General features: G+C 36.5%; 2 protein-coding genes across 4 annotated transcripts in view; one reads left to right on the top strand and one right to left on the bottom strand.

The window, feature by feature from the left end:
• Positions 1-16,216, top strand: part of LOC131692779 (uncharacterized) — a 376,747-nt gene that overhangs the window by 353,504 nt on the left and 7,027 nt on the right. For 2 of the 3 annotated variants that reach the window (XM_058980044.1, XM_058980045.1), the window contains exons 3-7: positions 5,505-5,952; positions 6,113-6,427; positions 6,483-6,594; positions 6,705-6,761; positions 7,382-7,558. In XM_058980044.1, the coding sequence (XP_058836027.1) occupies positions 5,904-5,952; positions 6,113-6,427; positions 6,483-6,594; positions 6,705-6,761; positions 7,382-7,558 (710 nt within the window). In that variant the 5' untranslated portion in view covers positions 5,505-5,903. The remainder of the gene's footprint in view (positions 1-5,504; positions 5,953-6,112; positions 6,428-6,482; positions 6,595-6,704; positions 6,762-7,381; positions 7,559-16,216) is intronic. The other variant, XM_058980046.1, reaches the window with a different exon arrangement.
• Positions 1-16,216, bottom strand: part of LOC131692777 (HIV Tat-specific factor 1) — a 316,884-nt gene that overhangs the window by 224,150 nt on the left and 76,518 nt on the right. The gene's annotated exons all lie outside the window — the stretch shown is intronic.

Raw genomic sequence — 16,216 nt, forward strand, 5'->3', positions numbered from 1 at the left:
TGCTTGGTGAAGATATGCAGAGGGTGGCTTATTTCCGCATCAGTGTAGCAGCAGTTGTATCAAGGACAGGGGAGAGACAGGGAAAGAAGAGCAAAACTTGCAACTTTCGCTCGAACGGGGGGGGGGGGGGGGGGGGAATTAGTTGACGTTTTGTAATGATCGTAGTTTTTAGTACTAGTGTACAATTGTTTTGTGCTAGTCGTATGTCTAACTGTGTATGTGTTCGTCTAAGTATTTGTGACAGTTCGGTCAGGGAATGGATGCAGAACTGGCGCAGATGATAAAATATTGTCCAATACTTCCGGTGTTCAATTTGTGCATTCGATTCTATTCATTCGGGAAGGTCGGATTAGATAAGTTAAGGTACAATGAAATTACCGACGCACGTAAATCATCCATTCCCGACCAGCATAGCATGATGAAAGTCTAACAGAATGAAATTGTCGTTAATGTGTTTTTCTATTCTACTTCATTGGTCTGTTTCTTTTGTACATCTATTATCCAGCTCTTTGTATCTTTTTTTCTTTATTCGGCGTGTTATGATTCCTTTTATTAGTATATCTCTACTATACTCTATCTATACCCATATAGGTGCAAACGTACAAACGCTCGTAGCCTTCGCGATAACACAAACCTGATCACAAGTGCGACCATGCAATTGCAATCATCTACACATACTTACGCCCGCGATTTCGCCAACATGAAAAAACACTCCGGTAGTTAAGTAAACGTAGCAACTATAAACTGCCAAACGCAGTCTCACACATTAACCCTACCTCTCGCGCGATCATAAAACGGTCATCTCCGGAAGTCTAATCTCTGTCCTAGCAGTCTAGACTAATGCCTTCAGTTGTACCAATCAAAAAAGTGACGCTCATATTCACTAGACTACACGCTTCCAGCATTAAAACAAAAATGCAACCCTGTGCAAGGCACCATACTAAACATCATACTCTAGGCACACTTATTTTAAACATCCAGTGTTAATTTCGACCCGCTAGGAGATACCATGTGACAAAATGGCAGCGAACGTCTAATCTGGCACCTAGCTATTATGCCAAAAAGAAGTTTTGGCGCATTGGAGGATTATGGCATACTTTTTGTACAAAAGGCTGATAACCCTCCAAATGTACCACAACTGCGTCCAAATGAGGATTTGTGGAATAATTTGAAGCAGAGAGTATATGCGAATAATTTTCGACATAAAACTAACAACAAACATGATAGTCAAAATTAAGAAAGAAATTAAGAATATGCCATCATCAATTTTTTCAACTCCTTTGCAAAAAGATCCTGCAAACTGTCATAAACCTTTTCGAATGGGCTCAATTTTTTTTCTACATTAAGTTAATAAGCTGACAAATGTTTTCATATAGAGAGAACATTCAATAAAGAGTTTTCTACAAAAAAAAAATGCCTTTTGGATTTTGTCCAAATTTTATTCCGCATACGTTATACTAAAAATTAAGCATCAAATTTACGGTGTGCGCGCAATCATTCAAGAATACACGCTACATCATTATAAAATCGAAATTATACACCCGAAGTCACATACACATGACAAACACGTTAACATACAAATGCTTGATCCCTTCGCGACCATCCACGGCACCTACACCCGCGATCTCGCAAACATGACATCCAAGTGATAAGATGAACGTCTCAGCGCATATAAATTTTCAAACGCGGTCTAAAGCGTGAACTTAAAAACTCCCGCGATTCACACGATCATGAATCGGTCACTACCGGATGTTTCTATCCTTGGAATCAGCAGACTAGGTCCATGCCTTCAATTGAACCAATCAAAAAAGAATGCTTTCATATACACTGGACAACACCAAAAACTAGTCAGGTTTTTTTTAACGCGGGGAATACATGCCGCGTAAATGATACGCGGCTTTCATTTACGCGGCATGTATTCCCCGCGTTAAAAAAAAACCGCGTAAATGAAGACCGCATAAATTTAAGAAACCGCGTTGATGGAAACTTGTAAATTTCAAAATCTGCGTAAATGAAAACCGCATAAATTAAAAAATCCGCGTAAATTTCAAAATCCGCGTAAACTTCAAAATCCGTGTAAATTTTTAAATCGGTGTAAATGAAAACCTCGTAAATTTAAGAATCCGCGTTGACGTAAACCGCGTAAATAAATAAATAAAGGAAAAATAAAAATAAATTCAAAAATCGGCGTAAAAAAGCGCGTAAAATACCCCGCAAAAAAACCTGAGTGTATAAGAATGAAGGTCCGTGTGACCATCCAAGAACGCACACGAATATGTGAATGGCCACACGGTTACAAAATCCAGATTTGTACACGGAAAGTCACATGCATGCGAGCACACGTGATAAACACGTCAATATACGAACGCTTAAGCCCTTCGCGATTGCACAAACTTAATCACACCGCAGTAATAAGGTGAACGTTTTAGCACTTACGAAGTTTCAAACGCTTTGTCAAACGCGAACCTACAAATTTCCGTGTTTGCGCGATCATGAATCGGTTACGTCCGGAAACCATTACCCTCCGTCCTAGCAACTTAATTCCATACATTCAGTAGGACCAATTGACAAATAAAGCTCATATCCACTGGAAAACACCTTCCATGGCAACATGAACGGGAACTGTAGTGATAAGGAAGATCTCACTTTTTTCTAGCATCTAAGCCGTGCACCAAAAATTAAGTATTGGAGGCACACGATTATAAAATAGAACTTATACACGCAAAGTTACATACACGTTAGCACACGCGTCATATAAACGCGATTCAACACGTTAACGTACAAGTACTCAAGCCCTTCGCGATGATACACGCGATCGCGAAGTATCTACCCTCACACATATCTGAACCGTACGATGGATATCACATTCAGAATCACGGCCCGCTAAAGCAGTGTTTTAGTGGGAGCCATTGCCTGTCTCGTCTGCAATTGTAGTATGTGATTCTGAAGGGGAGCCCTTCCGAGAACCTAGCTCTCCAGCAGGAAAACTCTCGAAAACAAAAAAATATATTTTGTTCTTTTTTTTTCGTTTTAAATCATGTTCTCCATTTATCAGTGTAGAAAATTATGCTATGATTTTTTTTCGATTTTCTTCCATTTCTCCTCTTCTTATGTCCCATTACCTCTACCATGTTCCCTTTTACCCATTTAAACATTTTTGAATTTTATGTTTTCTATTTTGTCCATTTTTTCACATGAGTATGTGGATCGTTTTTCTTTTTCTTTATATTTCCTGTTTTCCATTTCATCCAATTTTAAATTTTATTTTATATGGATTTATTAATTGTTGAAACCTATTTTTTATTTTCTTTTGTGTTTTTTAGTGTAATGTTTCTTCTTTTTTCATTTTTTCTGCCATCATTTTTATTATTTTTAAACCATTATGAATTAACTCCATGTGTTCACTTTTGTCTATTTTTGGGCTAATCCCACTAGTTTCTGCTATGGATTTCCATTTCTACTATTTCAATCCACTTGCACAACTCTAAGTTATTTATTTTATTTGTTTAAATTTCTGATTTGTTCAATTTCTGGCTTTTTCATTTTTAATATATTTTGTCTATTTATTCCACTTATTCTTCATAATTCCTTCTATTTTGAAACATTTTTCTGTTTTTATTGAATCGATTTATTATATTGTTGCCAGTTTTTATATTTCAAACAATTTGTGTTATTGTTATTTCAACATATAACTGGATGGATTCGCTTTTCATGTTTTCCATGCTTATGATATTCAATTTTTTATTTTGTCGTTTATCCATTGTTCATTATTTTCACCATTTTGTAATATTTTGCTATTTCTTCCATTTTTGTTTAATTTCTTTTTTCATTTCCTCCGGTTAATTGAACTGCTTGATTTTTTTTTTCTATTTTTGATATGACGATTGGGAGATTTTTGACTATTTTCATATTGTTTCCATTTAAAATATTGAAAATTAAGCTTTCTCATTTCGTTCTATTTTTTCCATTTATTGTTTTTCCTCGTTTATTATGATCTATTGTTTTGTTTGTCTCTCTTCAACTCCTATCTCCATTGAATGTACTTTTTCGGAACCTTTGGCATTAAAAAAATTCTACGCGGTTATTTTTTACCCGCTTTTAAATTTTTTGAATGTCTGGAATGAAGAAGAAATAGCATTTTCTACAGCATGCTATGTTATGTTATGCTGTTTTGGGTCAACAATATGAAAACAATAATTTAGCGTTTTTTTTTCATGAAAATTTTGAAAATAGCTCAACATTCTTCTAAAGAAGCGTCTTTGTTTCAAAAAAATTAGAGAAAGCATTCAATTTCGTATCCAACGACCTATTTATCATCAAAATCGGTTGATAAAAGAAGGGCAGAGTTATTATATTTTTTCTAAATTAGAAACTTGCTCGCATGAATTCTTAAGGGGTTAGTGAGATGATTTCTCGCACTATAAAATGGTATCTTCCATTACTTTTTCCAATTTCAAGCTCAAAGCTCACACACATACTTTTGAATGTATTCGTAATCGAGCAAAAAAAAATTTTTGAAAATTTTATATGAGACCGCCCCCTTAAAACTTTATGCGAGCAAGTTTCTAATTTGGAAAAAATTAATAACTGCCATTTTTTAACCGATTTTGATCATAAATAGATCGTTGAATGCGGAACCAAATGTTCTCTCTAAATTTTTATTTAAACAAAGATGCTTCCTAATATAAATGTAGAGCAATTTTCATATTTTTAATAAAAAAAATCGCAAATTCATGGTTACCTTCGTTACCGCCCCAAAACCGCATAGTAATTTTAGCAAAAGAACCAAACATAGCATACCGTTGGAAAGGTTATTTCTTCTTCTTTCCTAAACACTTAAAGAATTTAAATTCGGTTTGAAAAATGACCGCGTAGAAAAAAATTTCGTACTGAAAATCCTGAGTTTGCGAAATCGTTAAATGTGGTCAAATCAACTGTCACTAGCGAAACGGCAACCGGAGTAAAAAATTGGTTGATATTTTCAAGCATATGAAGAAAAATATCTGGTTTGGCTAGCTATATGTATCTGTGGTTTGTAAAGCTACATTTTTATTCCAACCGAAACCGTCAACCAGGTAATTTACGTCAAAGAGTGTTTGCAAAAACGTCTGCTACCTTTCATGAAGCAACACGATTGTTCTATGTTGTCTCCTGTTCAGTGTGTTCCACTATCTATACAATTATTCAACGCAAAAAATAATAAATAAAAATAAGAAGTAAAAGGTTAAGGTACTCCTGGTATGCAAATTCTACAAGAAACAATCATGAACGACTAGATTCAAATTCAAATTAGTTCCCTATACAAATTAAATCGAATTGTACCAAATTTTGAATGAATTTTTCTTTTGCTATACGTGAGTTTGAACAACTCTAAACATTCTTTTAAATGAAATCAAAACCACAAGATGCCAGCACACTACCATCTTATTCATGACTCAAACCACGATTCGAACGTACCAATCTTATCGTTATTTTTTCTTTCCTCTTTCGATGTTTCCTTGCAGCAACCACACCAATGTGTATCACGCATGAGAAATCCAGCAACGGTTTCAACTGAACCAATCAACCCTACCTAGAGAGGACAGAGCCACTTCAAAGGAGCTGGAAAATCATCAAATAACAATCCAACTGTAACTAGTAGAAGTACTCCAAAAGAAAAACACCAACATTTTAATTGAAACTACGAAGGAAACTCATCGACGGATTGGATGCGAGATTTCTCCTAATTGGTTTCCAGGGAAAAAAAGCACGAAACCGAACAGAGGACGAAGATCTGACCGGTCCTATTGTTGATTCGTAGTGCGGACGATTGCGTTCAAATATTGCACCAAATGAAAGTACTTCGAGTATAGTCGGCAACTGTTGGAAATAAGTATAATATAGTGTAATTTAGAGAAGCAGAAATGCATTCAAACAGCAAACAGATGAACAGCGCGGCAGCAGTGATAATTGGTAAGTGGAAAATGTTGATGGGAATTGCAGCTGGGTACACTCAATTATAAATAAAGAACGGGTATTGAAAAATTGAATACCATTGAGCATGCAAAATAAAGAGCTCATCAATTCTCTGACTTATTTATCCTTTCCAATCCACACTCACACACACACACAGCTCTGGCCGTTTTACCCAGTCTGCTTCTGGTTGGCGCCCAGCAGCAACATCAGCACACCCTGGTCGATTCCGAGGTCCAAGCGCAGGGACTGGCCCCGAACAGGGGTGAACAGATCTCGGCCCGGCGCTTCAAACGGATGTACGCCATGTGTCCGCCGCATTTTTTCCGCATCGGCAACGAGTGCTACTACATCTCCCAGAACAAACAAAACTGGCTGGACGCTCACTTTGAGTGTAAGGATCGTAACAGCAAGCTGGCGGAACCGATGAAATACGATGACAAAAACCTGCGAAAGTTTCTGCTGATGTCAAAGGGTAGGTCCTTGATTGACTCGGATGCAGCAAGTTTTGACAAAGCGTTTTATTTCAGAGAAAAATTACATCTGGATCGGTGGTAATTACAACTGGCGGACGAACAAGTGGCAGTGGGGCTACAACGGGAAGGACATAGGATATCAATCCTTCAGCCAAATGGTGCCAGGGTAATTATAGCAAGCTCAAGAGGTGCTTTTCCGGGCACCGGCTCTTTTCTCTGGAACTATGATAATGCAGTTACCGTGTTGGATCTATTATTTATGAGCATTTTTTGCAGGAGCAGCCAGGACCTGAAATATCACTGTGCAGTGCTTAACCCTGACCTCAAATTCAGGTAATTATGCCATTACGAATTTAATTCGCTTGCATTCATCAGTTTGCCACTTTTTCTCGCACTCACAAACATCAACTGAGTGACGATTGCATTTTTTTTTCTCTTAACTGCAAACGAAGCAAAACTCTAAAAACTATGCTATGAAACTTGACCTGCTATTCAAATAACGAGAGAAGAACCAAATGAAGTGCCAATTTCTCTCGTTTTGCATTGCCAAACTTTTTTCCTTGTTCTCGGAAAACAGAAATTGTCGGTTGCTTCATTTTTGCCGATCCTGTTGGGTAACTTGCATTCTAATGAAACTCAAAAAAAACTAGAAATTCAAACGAATAAATTCCCTCAAAAAGGTAACAACGACATTCTAGAGCATGCTATTTATTTTTTAATTCGGTTAAATGCTTACTAATTTTATGCCGTATTGTATTTGCTGGTGACGGTGTATTTTGGGAAACAAACTACTGCCACACCGTGGAGGTTGCACGCATTTAACACGCCCACGCTTTGCACAGTATAACACAGACACACGTTTGAAATCGAAATCCAATCAATCGATCAATTCGGGGACGAAACAAAATCTAACCAGTTTTCTTTTTTTTCGCCACACATTTTCCATTTTTCAGATGGTCAGCGAAGCTATGCACAGAAAAACAGAGCTTTATCTGCCAGCACAAAATGCCGTTCGTGAACAGCCACAGCCGGACCAAGGTGTACAACCGGTGGAATGCTACCTTCCCGAACGAAATGGCCAACGAGGTGGAGGTGGTGGTAGCCGATCAACCCCGGAGCAGCCGGCAGAAGTGAGTATTTTTGCGTCATAGTCTGTAAAAGTCTCAGAAGTCTGCTCCAATGTCTCAGAAAAAGTTTAAAGAAATCTGCATTTGTTATGGAAGCCGTGTTTCGACTTCATCTCATCAGAATCCAACACTAACTTAGTGTCAGGACTAAACTAGCGCGGATTGACGCAAGCTCGAAAATCGAAAGCACTATTTGAGTTTCTGAGCAAACCTCTAGTCCTGCTTGATGTCCCGCGAGCATAGGAGTTCTGATTAAGCTGATGAGAATTAATTAAGTCGAAGATTGGTTTGACTTAGTTAGGCTAATGTAATATACAATGCAGTGGAGAAAAAATTAGGCGACAAGAATTTTTTCTTCACTAAACAATTTGCTCCTTAGTTGAACAAAAATAGCTTTTACTTAAATTTTTCTCCCATAAGGAGAAATATAGCATAGTGAAAAATCTGCAGCTATTTGATTTCCGTAAGTTGCTCGCGTTGTCTAGGCGCAATGTGTGTCGTAGCCAAGAGTTTTAAACGATGGAATAGAGTAGATTAAATCGATTCTGGGAAAATCGGTGATGAATTTTCAAGTATTTATAAATCAATTCAGAAACTTCAAATTAAAAAAAAAATTAGCAATACTATTTTTGTATACACTGAAACCTGTATTTACGAACTCTTTTTTTTTGGTAAAATTTAATTTACGTAATTTTTTTTCGAACTAAATTTGTTCATTAAAGTTCATAAAAAACTACAAGGGGCAACCCTATAGGGTTGCACGAACTGTAGACGTAGGACTGTACTACTTAATGTAAAATATTTATTTTCTTAGTAGTTAGTTTGTGGGGAAAACACCCGGACCGGTGAAGAAAAATCAAATTTTACACAGACAAAAATATTTTGTAATTTTAAGTTTATTTTCATGCACATATTTGGAGCATGAATATAAATGTAAAATTAAGTTCCACCACAAATACACACGACTTGTCGTGCTTTCTTCAAAGAATTTTATTATAATTTTACACGTGGATTGAAAATTGCAGTTTCTTTAAACGGAAAACCAATGCACTTCAATGTATTTTACTCGAGTACTGGTGTAAAATGAATGACATGTAATATTACACGAATGGAAGTGTAAAATTGTATGCTGTTTGATGCTCCAATTGTTTTCAACGTAATTTTCAATCAAATTTTTGATTCAATCTTTGAATGTTTACATTCGTATTGATTAACATGTCGTTTAAATTTCATTATTTTTTTGTGTAGACAATATAATCTCATGTATAGACCAAACTTTCTAGTTGCTCTCAAACAGATCCTAAAACTTCAAACACCCATGGATAACCCCAAGTTTGTAGATGTGTTTCGATGCCACAGGATTGTAAAATGGTTAATATTACGTCATGAAAATTCAATTCTTCAGTGACAATTTTTTTTTTGCCTGCGAAATGCCCTGTGTGTATGCAAAGCTCATGATTTGCTGGGATATCAGCATTGATCGGAAAATGCTTTCCAACACTGCGCATTGCATACATACAGGACATTTTGCAGGTCACCAGAAGCTGTTAATTTTACCACCACCACATGTTCATTTTACCCACTCGCAATAAACATGTCTCATTTTTGGACATGTCGTCGCTGTTGTGCTATCTTATGACAAGCGCCATTCAGCACATTTCGAGAAAAACGATTTTTAAAGTTTGAGATTGAATATCTTGAAATTTATAAATGGTATAAACAATCCAAAGAAGACAATTGATGCTTCTATCTATTCTGTATTAATCTCTCAAATATTACGAAGTTCGGTTGACTATGTTGCGAGTTTTTACTACGAATGTAAACAAAAGTCGCACTCACACGTGTCATAGGCGTGTATTGATGACAAAATTTATATGACGTGACATAATCGTGCATGGAAAATTTTAGAAAAAAAATCATCAATTTTTAACTTTTATTCATATCTTTGCGTTCATATGGTCTATAAACAATCGGTGAAATGCATTTTGAAGGAAATGAGTCAGGGAATCTAGAAAAAATTGTTATTTTTGATTACAGTGTTGCCAAATATGCTTCATTTCCAGTTTAAAACTAAAACTGTGTTTTTCTCACAACTCGTGTAATTTTCTTTTGAAAATGTTTTTGCCATTGCGTTCCTCAGACATTTTCACACATAAAAACATCTAACACTTCAATATAACTTGAGCAAATCTCTAGATACAGTGATTTGAAGCAAAAAACTCACAATTTCTTATCATGTTTCTCGCTATATCTAAGTAACCGAGTAGAGTTTCAAAATTCTGAAAACGCCACTTTGTAGAGATTTTTCAAACAAGTAATGTGGTATATCTAACTCAGTTTACCCCAAAATGGCGTTTGTCATAAGATAGCACAAGAGCGACGATGTTTTGAAATCAAGAATCATGTTTGAAAAAATGTGTTTATGACGAAGTATTTTTACCAGATATGTACAAAACATGTCTAACAAGAAACATATAAGGTGATCGTAATATCTCATTCACTTATTAATTAGAAAATAATGACTGCTTAACGTGTTCATTTTACCGCCAGTTCCCTCCCTACCTACCAACACATTCGCCCCAAACATTGATCCCAAGCGCACAATGCAAAATGAGTCAACGCTGATGATGATCAATGAGGTATATATGGGTGTGGCAGAACACACGGTTTGCTAGTGTTGGCAACCAAAAATATGTAAACAATCCAGAAGCACAACGGGTCGACGTCATAGCGGTCACACGATTCAATGGGAACGGAAAGACCGCTATGACGAAAGCAAGTCGATCTATACTGTGATCACTCACATCACTCATGTAAGATTCATCTTACGAATACTAAAGTGCCATCTTCGCCAGACCTGTATATACGACATTGGATGATGATGGGTAGAGCGAAAGAGACAACTAGTACCACCACGACACGATTAGCGCATTTCACCAAAATTCCACGCGGCCTTTCCCGATTGAAAGGATAGGCCGCGCTCTATGAAACGCCGCGCCTTACCCATTTCTCATAATATCGTGATTTTGCATAGCGAAGGGCTGAATTAACACATTTTGTTCCAAAAAACAGCCCTGCGTTATGCAACACTTTGTGCAGGTTGATTATACCAGTTGCAAGTGGTGCCAAATTCACCAAGTTCCGTAAAATTCCTTTTAAATTACAGAATTGATAAAATTGCTTAAATGAGCTAAACTAATTAATCCAATCCTGTTTTAAAAACTGTCCTTGCGTTTAAGCCAAAATGGGAAGCTTATTACTACCACTACATTACATAATTTCAAGCGCAAATAGCAAATACATGTGCTAGTTAAACCAAAAATTTACTGTCAACATTACAGCGGCATTTAGGAAGCAGTTGGAGCGGTCGCCTGTTGGACGACACAGGGTAGCGTCCCTCCACAGCCAGTGTAACGGACTTCTAACTCAGCTACACTGGCTGTGAAAATACACAGCGCAGTGATCTGCTCCGCCTGCCGTTCAACAGGCAACTGTGCTTGTCCGGCCAAATTCGTTCTTTAAATAGTCGATGATGACGTCATTCATAGAAGCGTAGCGCGATAGGTACACAAATCTGTCGTGCTGGACTTGAGAAGCGCTACCTTCTGTGTGTAAATACGCGATATTTTGACTAGGTTCAAATTTAAATTTTTAATGCCATGATATTAAAAATCTTTGGTTTTATCTATTGGAATCTATTCTTAAAAGTATTTCGAGGCGATATGAACAAAAAAATTTAAACATTATCGTGAGATGGGCTGAATTATATGCGTTTAAAATTGGACCACTTTTCGTTACATACCATTTTGGTAGAATTTGCAAAGTGCACCTCCATATCGAAAACAAAGACGTAGTCCTACGTCAAAAGTTTGAGTAAGAAGTTATTTACAATTTCACATATTCTTAGCTAACTATTACTAATAAAAGTTGGGTATTTTCGGAATGGGGTTAACGAGTTAGTGACGGAAATCGATATCTGAAGTCATTTTGAAATCCAAGATGGCGACTTCCGGTTTAGAAAAATTATCTATAACCTCAACAATATGGGTATTTTTGGAATCGGATTGACGAGTGCATGACGGGAACCGATGTCTTGAGCCATTTTGTAATCCAAGATGGCGATTTCCGGTTTAGAAATATCTCTATAACCTATATAAGAAAATGGGTATTTTTGAAAGGGATGATCCATGAATGACGTAGCATTTTTTGAGTGATTTTTAAAACCCCCCTCCCCCATCGTAGCATTTCGTCACAAAACTCTGAATACCCCCTGGCAATTACGTAGCTTGACGATAATTCTTCCCCCCCCCCCTTGTCACCATAAAATTTTAAAAAAATAAAAAGCTATGTTAGTTATTCCCCTTTAAAAAAGCTACGTAGCATGACATGACCCCCTGCCCCCCATATAATGCTACGTAATTTATGGAAGATCCCAAATGGGATTGACGAGTTCATCACGGAAATCGATGTCTTGAGCCGTTTTGTAATCCAAGATAGCGACTTCCGGTTTAGATCAATTTTCTAAAACCTCGACAATTGTTAGTACGATCGGTTGACTAGTACATGACGAAAATCGATATCTGAAGCTATTTTGAAATTTAAGATGGTGAATTTCGGTTTTAATTTCCATATTGTTAGGGTTATCGAAAATATTGCTCAACCGGAAGTCGCCACCTTGGATAGTGAAGTGCAAGTGCATTTAACTGAAAGTAAACATAGTGGAATTAAATGGTAGAAAACATATATAAAGTACGTTCATTCCGATAAGACCTCCGCGCGTATAAATTGTGATCATCTACTTGTCAAACCCGTCCCTAAATTACCCATATTGTTAGAGTTATCGAAAATATTGCTCAACCAATATTTAATAAGAATGTGGAGCAAACTTTTTTTACGAACTAAATCCCAAATAACGACCACTTTTTTTTAGGAACTAATTCAATTCACGAACCCCCGGTTTGGTTCGTAAATGTAGGTTGCAATGTACTTTTTTTTTTGATTTCTGACGAACGTGTTAGTACATTAAGTTTTTCGGCAATGTTCAACGGAAAAATAGATCCAAATATGAGTGACCTAAACGACAAAATTACTGTGAAAACATCACCTCAGAGATAGGATTAGAATCTGCAACCTTCTAGACAAATGAAGGATTAGAATCCGCAACCTTCTAGTCTATGCTAAACGCATTATTTTTGTATTTCGATAGTACACTAGAGCAATTCCGCTTTTAATCGCGACCCTATTCAGCTTTGATGAAATTTGGTACGTATCTTTAATATGAAAGATAATGTCTTTTTACCGATCTATAGAGAACCCTCTAGACTAACCATTGAGAAGGGCGTATACTGACATACTGGCCATAGTAAAAACGCGCTCGAATCGCACCGTTCTTCCAAACCGAGTTCGTCGTATTCAACACATGTTTAAGAGGAGAAACCATGTTGAGCGAGTTTATGCCAGAGCTGGTATATGTATGGTGGTCGCGAAACAATACTTTGTTGCCACAATACTCACAGGAAATGCTTTTCATGCTACTAAAATCGACCACAAACTAGGCGCGTTCGGCATGGTCGATTTACTGCTAAATTTGGGCTAAAAGTAACATCGGAGACAGTATAAATTAGTTATGGAATTTGCGGTTTGACTTTATCTCATCAGAATCCGACACTAACTTAGTGACAAGACTAAGCTAACGCCGGATTGACGCTAGATCCAAAAAACGGAGAAACAATTTGTGTTTCTGAGCAAACCCCTAGTCAAGCGTGATGAATATTTTGTATGTTTTGATTGTGACGTCAATATTTGTTTTGATATAGAGCAGAAGCAAGGGGAAACAGGGCGACAAAATAGCGGAAATGAAAAACTCTCCACTGGTTCGATTCGTACCTAGCATCCTTAGCGACTCCAGCACATACCCACTAGCGTACATAGATTGTCGGAGAACTGCAACGTTCATGTTAAAAGTTAAACGTCTAAAGCAGTCGAAAACGTTTAAAGCGTCTAAAAATGCCAGAAAACGTCCAAAACGGCCAAGAAATGTAGAAAACGTCCAAAATAGTGGTTTTCAATTGAAGGTGAATTCACCGCAGCTGTGCACAGGTCGACTTAAAACGGCGGAATACGACAAAAACATCCGAAACGTCTAAAAACTTCTCAAAACATCTTAGAACGCCAAAAACGTCTAAGAACGTCAAAAAATTCTAAAACGTCTAAGAACGTCTTAAAACACCTAAAACGTTTAAAAACGCCTAAAAATGCCAAAAACCGTGCACTACAAAAACGTCTAAACGTCTTGCAACGCCCGAAATGCAAAATTAATTAAAAGGCCCGTAAACATTTAAAACCGTCTTAAAACGACAAAAAAAACGTTCAAAAACATCTAAAACGTCTTAAAACTCCTCAAAAGTCTTAGAACACTAAAAACGTCAAAAACTTATAAAACGTCTAAAATGTCTTAGGGCCAATTTTTTCATCCTCGCTTAATTTTTAAACCTGGTTCACCAGTACGTTTAAACCTGGCCTGAACGCTAAGCGAGGGTCAAGAAATCGGTTCTTAGACGCCTAAAACGTCTTAAACATCTAAAAACGTTCAAAACCGTGCACTGCAAAAACGTCTTGCAACGCCTAAAAGCAAAAAAAATGGTCTGAAAACGATTTTTAGTGTCTAACTCGTGCCAATTTTAGTACTAGTTTAGATAAATCTTCTAACTAGACAACTAGATGGTACTAGCTACTGAAGAAACACCAAAATCAAACTTAAAAAGCATTTAAAAACATTTTAGAGCGACAAAAAGCTATCAAAACGTATGAAAACGTCCAAATTTTACAAAAACGTTTCATATGTAATGTCCAACAAATGCACAAAACATCCACAACCATAACAGAATGTTTAAAAACCTATTAAATCGGCTGACACGAAAAAAAAAATACATATAAAGTGTCTAAAAACGTCTTAAAATGCCAAAATCGTCTAAAACGTCGAAAATCTCTAATATGTCTAAAATATTTAAAACGGCTTAAAAAAGGGAAAACTTTGAAAACCACCTACAACGTCCTGAAAACGTCTTAGAACATCCAAAACGTTTCAAAAACGTGTGAAACGTCTTAAAGCGTCTAAAAATGGCGAAAACGTATAAAAACGTCTTAAAATGCCCAGAAACCCATAAAAAATTAAATTGTAAAAGAAATGTTAAATGGCGCTCCAAATCGCAAAAAAACCATAAAAGGTCTAAAAAACCGTTTGAAACGGTCTTAAAACGCCAAGACAACGTTCAAATCGTCAAACGCATTAAAACGCAAAAAAGTGTACAAATCGGCTAAAAAACTAATTTGGAAACTTCTAAAAACGCGTGCAAGCGCCAAAAAACGTGTAAAACTTCTAAAAAGTTCTAAAATCGTTTTAAAACGACTAAAAGGCCAAAAAATGTTCAAAATCATTTAAGACCGGTAAACATCGTTGAAATCGCCTAAAACGCCATGAAACCCCAGCAAACTTCCAAAAAACGCCAATAAACTATATAAAACATTTGAAAACATCTTAAAATGACATAAAAAGTTCAAGCGTCTAAAAATATCCAAACCTGCCAAAAACTTCTGAAACGTCTTCAATGTCCAAAACGACTTCAAACGTCTAAAACACTAGAAAACACCTTAAATCGTGCAAAAATGTATAAAACATTTTAAAAGCTTCAAAAAACGTGAGCGCCCTCTGAAACGTCTTAAAACGCTTTGAAGTTTTAAAACTGCAAATACGCCAAAAACGTCTTAAATGTCTAAAAACGTTCTCAAACACCTAAAACACCAGAAAACACCCAAAATCATTCAAGAACGTATAACACAATTAAAAAGTTCTAATAACGCTTAACACGATTCAACAAGCCCTCTAAAATGTCTCAAATGCTTTGAAATTTTATACAGCAATATACGCCTAAAAACGTTTTGAAACGCCCAAAAGCGTATGGTAATGTACAAAAAATCTTAATCTGTCAATAACGGTTAAAGACTTCTAAAAAGGTCTTAAAACGACTACAAACGCTAAAAACGCGCAGAAATGTCTATAAACGCCCAAAAACGACTAAACATACAGAAAAATTATCAACCACGTCTAAAAATGTTTTACAACGCCAAAAAATGTATAAAACGTCAAAAACGGAGAAAAATGTTCAGTAAACGCGTACGAACGCCAATAATCGTCTAAACATTCTAAAAAAGTCGAAAACGTCTAAAATTGTTTTGTAACGCCTGAAAAAGCGAACAATATCTAAAAACCTCTTAAAACGACAAAAATCATCTAAAACGATTTAAAACGTTAAGACAAACAACTACAATGTCAAAAAAATTAAGAATTGTCTAAAAACGCCTAAAACGGCTAAAAACGTCGAAAACACAAAAAACGTCTAAAATATCTACAAACGCCTAAACCGTATAAAAACGGCTAAAAGATCAAAAGACAGTGATTGTGTGTGTGTGGTGTGTGTGTGTGTGATTTCGCTTTAGTAGCAGTGGTACAAATACTGTCGCCAATGCGATAATCATGTGTTCTTCCTGGGACATCAGCACAGCCCAGGATTTTATAAGGGTTTGCGCATTGGGCCGGAGTCCGGAGGGTTATAGGTTCTAATCCTGCGACTGGTGAGATAATTGCTTTAGCTTGCCATTTCA

The sequence above is a fragment of the Topomyia yanbarensis genome, chromosome 3 (assembly GCF_030247195.1).
Source record: "Topomyia yanbarensis strain Yona2022 chromosome 3, ASM3024719v1, whole genome shotgun sequence".
Lineage (NCBI taxonomy): Eukaryota > Metazoa > Arthropoda > Insecta > Diptera > Culicidae > Topomyia > Topomyia yanbarensis.